The sequence below is a fragment of the Teleopsis dalmanni genome, chromosome 2 (assembly GCF_002237135.1).
Source record: "Teleopsis dalmanni isolate 2A chromosome 2, ASM223713v2, whole genome shotgun sequence".
Lineage (NCBI taxonomy): Eukaryota > Metazoa > Arthropoda > Insecta > Diptera > Diopsidae > Teleopsis > Teleopsis dalmanni.
Window position 1 is genome coordinate 173,680,745 of NC_051847.1, and position 5,084 is coordinate 173,685,828.

The following is a 5,084-nucleotide window of genomic DNA, read 5'->3' on the forward strand; positions in this document are numbered from 1 at the left end:
GCTTACAGAAGAATAGGTTATTAATCGTCAGAAAGCGCTTTGAGAATAGCTTAGCAGCAATGAAAAAGTTCTGAGTTACAATGAATGGCTTTGGTGTGTGAGAGGAGTAAGGAAGCGATGGTAAGGCTTAAATAACAAGTTAACACTTTTAATGTTTTCTAAATTGTAGCAGAAATACCTACAGTCAGTCGGAATAAAGCAAATATGGCATTTATTGAGGTATTAATGCGCACGAAGGGCTCATGTACGTGCTTAGCTTGGGAAAATGTAAAATGTTTACTTAACGCTGGGAACACCGCGCAAGGGCTTTGAATGTTTAGCATAACAACGGATGTTGATTTATTTTTATAAGCTTTACAATATGGCAATGGAAGACCTCTTCTATTCCATTCAATATGTTTTTCAGTCTCTTTCAATCATTTTTTGTTTCTTTGTAAATCTTCAGCAGCAATTAGCGGGAGTCGAAGGGTCATGGTTGTGTTAACTTAGAAGGAAATTTTTTGATACAAAAAGAATAATTAATGGATTTCACAAAATGAAAAACATTTATAAAATAGGAGGTTTTGTTTTGGGATACTTTAAGTGAGTGAAAATCACTCGTCCGTACAACAGCGTTACATATGTTACGAAGATAAAAATCTAAAAAAATTGTAGTATTTTCCATTAATTAAACAATTTAAAATTTTAAGAGTCTTTTTGTTAAATGAAGTTTAAAAGATACGAAGCCCTAAGAAACTAGATGTCTATGGTTGAAATAGGTCCATAAAATTAATCAAGGAAGAATATATTTATTCAAATAGAAAGGTTTAAACAGTAATAAACTACAACAACAAAGTATATATCTGATTACATTAATTGAATGTATCGCTGATTATTGCGAAATTTATAATGAAAAATATAATTTGAATTTATTACTCACGAATAATTTTTTAACTTAGTGGTTTAAATCGCGAAGACTGCGACGATATTACAATCTTAGGACATAGATTACACAGGAGTATAACGAAAGCTATTTTGGGTTTCAGCAAATCTGTAATTCGTGTAGTTATTGGAGTACTAAAGGAGAATTGTGTCATTGCATCAATACTTCAATACTGTGTAGAAGTTGCACAGGACTAGTTATAGGACTTGTCACTTTCCGTGTAAATATAAATATAATAAAACAAATATGATGTCATGGAAACAACTAAAATAATTTGTTCTATTTAGAAAGATTTCAGGGTGTCATTCAAACGATATAATTTTTTTTGAATTCGTATTGCCAAAGGATTGATTCAACAAAAGAAATGATACTATTATATGGTATAGTTTTTTACTTTTCTATATCAAATAATTTTAAACCAAAAAGCAAATCTGAGAGTACCATTTGTTGGACTGCATTGTACCTCATTTTTGTGTCAACTTTAATGAAATTACTCTCAATATTTATCTTTTTAAAAGGTTTCTATAATGCTATTACAATATTGAGAGCCAAGATTTTGCAATGAAATTTTTACAAGTATATTACGTCAGTACAGTTTTTACAAGTTCTTCAATATTCAATTTTGCGAGATTACTTAAAACGATGGTTGCGATGGTTAAGAATGTGACCAAATTATTTTATTTTGCGAGATTTATTACTTCAAAGACTGATTACAAATAAAAAAAAAATAAAAATAAAAAGTAAATATTAAAACAAAATTGGAGACGTGCATTATTGGAGAGAAGAGAATGTCTCTTTCAGAAAAACAGTGGTATGAGGATATAAAAAATTAGCTGCACACTATGAGCGTGACCACTTACCGTCAGCTGACTACTGATCGTGATATCAAAAAAAAAGTAAATTACATAAATTTGTCATAGGCCTATTACAATTGAAAATTTACAGAAATTTTTGGAGGACTATATGTCACTATGTAGATTGGAGGGCCGTAGAAACAAGTACGTACGTTATTAATTTATTCACTTGAATTCATTTTTTTGGGATACCACTAATTTAAAATAATATAATTCCACCAAAATTAAGGAAAAATTTGGGTATTGTATTAGATTAGCAATATGTCGCGGATATATTATCCGCGAGTTGTATGTGGTCCGTGGGTCATGCTTTGGACAGTGCTGGTGTAGAATAACCAAGGTACGTATTCGATGTGAAAAATCAAAAATACTCGTAGCCAATAACAATCTGTTATTCTCCGTGGAATACAATGATAACTGTTTTCGTTTGATTATAAATCTTCTATCTGTTAGACTATTTTTCTCTTACACTTCTACCAGTTTCAGTTTATTGGTAGCAGTTAAAAAAAACATAGAATGTCATGAATTATTTAAATTAACTTAAAAATGATTTGTGTATTTCAAAACATTTAAAAGTTATTTTCTTTACAATCAGTTCCAAATTTTGTTGTGAAAATAAACGTCAAAAGTAAAACTTTATTATAATTGCTTTACAGTAGACTTGACTTGCATGTAAATAGCATTAATTTTCAAAAAAGAAAAGAATTAAATAATTAATATTAAATATTTACAGTTAAGTACCTGTTCTAGAAATCTTCCAGACGATGAGGGCTGATTGAGCACCTATTGCGTTTTTATTTGGTTAATTTGGTTTAAGACTACATAAGTTTTTAAAATGCCTTTCCCACGTACTGGTCGTACTGATCATATTGGTCGTACTGATCGTACTGGTCGTACTGATCGTATTGGTCGTAATGGTCGTAATGGATCTAATGAAAATTTGGAAGGTTTCTCTCTCTTGACTTCAGCCGTAAGTTATTTTATTTTAGTATTGTTTGTTTTTAGTTTTCAAATGTCAAAATAAATCCAAATCAATATTTTGTAATTTTTCATAAAATATTTTAGCGAGCTCAACTAAACCAATACAGAAACGTAGTAGAAAGTAACATTACTGATCATTATGGCTGTGATCGCAAATCTATTGGTTATGAAAATGGTGTGGATGATGCTCCTGAGCATGACTGGTTTAAGCTTGAAGCAGAGGAAAACGAGAAGTTGCTTGACCGTGCATATTTTATTAAGTTTATAACTAACACTGATACCCCAAAAAAAGGCACTGAGAAAGATGGTGCCAATGATGTGTTCACTGGGCGGATGAATAGAAGAGCGGATGAAGAATGTGAAAGGAACTATGCAGAGACAGTAGGTGCAGTCAGTAATGAAACTGATTCTACCGTTTCAACTGAATATTATTTGGGATCTTCATGTGATGACGAAAATGAGACTATTTTATCAGCTGAAACAACTAGCAAAAATAACCAGACTGATTCAACAGAGCATTAGATCTGATTGTTTTAAAAATTGGAGGTTAAATTTTTTTCTATATACTGGCTTATTCAATTTTTCACAATAAAAATTTTACGATAAATTTATATGTCTTAAAGGCATCTGTGAATAAATATATATATTTAAAGATGATATGCTCCATGCAATACAATTGTTTTTTTTTATTATTATACCCAGAGTTTAAATCTGTATGAACTAAGAATAATTTCAAAAGACTATTAAGTATGCTTAAGAAAAATATTGAAGTATCAGTCATCTTGACTTCTTACTTCCTCTGTTATTAACCAAATTGTTTATCCTATTAATATACCTTCTATTCCATTCTTCAATAAGTATGTTATTTTTTCTTCAATAAGTATGTTTAATTTCCCGACTACATTAATTGGAACTAAAACAATAGTTCTATATCACAATCTGAAAATCAGAACAGAAATAATTAAGTCATATAATTACCTAATTCTTACATAATTGAGATTTCTCATGAAATGTAATAGCCCTAGGCCTATAAAAAGTTATGATATAATCAGTAATGAAATCCTTTACAAGTAATAAGATTTTAGTTTAATAGTTTAAGTTTAATTATTATTTGAGTATCATTAACATAAAGACACTTAAATATTTTTTAATCTTTTTCTGCGTATGAAGTTTATAATTTTTTTTTAAAACAGTGTTGAGACCTTTAAATTTTTCCAAGCAGGTACTTTCTATCCTACATCTTCAGAAGTAGTACTCTGTTACTTAATAAAAATAAATTTGAAGTAAAAAAAAATATTTTTGTTATAAGTAGGTACAACACATAATTAATTTGACATATGTACTAAAATTCATTATCATCCACCTATAAATTTGCGACGTATACATTTGCAGCCAAGCTAATACGTCATTGCCAGTCCATATATTGAAACTTTTCACAGTAATAAAGCAATTCATTGAACCATGTGACGCGGGCAGTAGTTAAAAATAATGAAAACGCAAATAAAGTCATGAACACAAAGACGAGCTCCATGACAAGCACCAAGACTGAACATCAAGAACAGTCAATGGCGAAGTCGACGACATAACCAAGACCATAACAGGCATGACGACGAACTTAATTATTTTGAAAGGCGCATAGACGGATTCCTTAGGAACGATTTGTTTTGAAAACATACGAACGCTGCAGTCGCACTATGTGGTATGTAGTTGAATGTACCACTTTCATCAAATTCAAATATGCGGTACTGCCACATGGAGTTGCGTTTGCTTCCTATTCCAACGGCATTGTTTTTTCCACTATTTTGGCAAACATCTGCTTCCGTGATGGTTGCCACTCATAAACACATAACAACTAATGTCTGCACAGAATATTTGATGAGACTGTTTGCCGAGACTTCGAAATGCTGCGCTTTTGTTTTTAGTTGCTGTAATTTTAGTAGCTTCTCTTGCCTGTTCCGCTAGAACAAAAACGATACACAATTAAATGAGGATCGGATCAGTCGAACATATTGCGGTGGCATGTGCTGCCAGAAAAATGATGCGATCAAACTGTTGCATGCATGAGTTAAGTCGGTAAGTAATGAGAAGGGGAAGGAGCATTTCAGAATTCTCTAAATTATGTACATATTGGCATATGAGCAGCAGGGAATCGGCACGTTAAAGGTTTCAGTTTCAAAATTGAGCGGTAAATGCAATTTTACTCTATAAAAATTACATCATTCGTGCATATAAATTTAAATACTTTTGCAAAGGGGTACGGAATGTGCTGTTTGTAAACATGAAGAAGGCGGGCTTAATCAAGCACAGTTATTGCAAATTTTATGGTA

At 31.2% G+C, this 5,084-nt stretch overlaps 1 protein-coding gene across 1 annotated transcript; it reads left to right on the plus strand.

Annotated features, from left to right (window-relative positions):
* The first annotated feature begins 2,358 nt into the window (after positions 1 to 2,358).
* LOC119678867 lies at positions 2,359 to 3,428 on the plus strand. The gene is made up of 3 exons (XM_038090944.1): positions 2,359 to 2,448; positions 2,510 to 2,746; positions 2,842 to 3,428. Exons 2-3 carry the CDS (start codon positions 2,612 to 2,614, stop codon positions 3,277 to 3,279), a joined length of 573 nt encoding a protein of 190 aa, XP_037946872.1. The 5' UTR covers positions 2,359 to 2,448; positions 2,510 to 2,611; the 3' UTR covers positions 3,280 to 3,428.
* The last annotated feature ends 1,656 nt before the right edge of the window (positions 3,429 to 5,084 follow it).

Excerpts from the sequence above, each read along its gene's own strand:
- LOC119678867 (XM_038090944.1), top strand. The coding sequence starts at position 2,612 with ATGCCTTTCCCACGTACTGGTCGTACTGATCATATTGGTCGTACTGAT. Across the intron at positions 2,747-2,841 it reads TCTCTCTCTTGACTTCAGCC|CGAGCTCAACTAAACCAATA; the intron begins GTAAGTTATTTT and ends AAAATATTTTAG.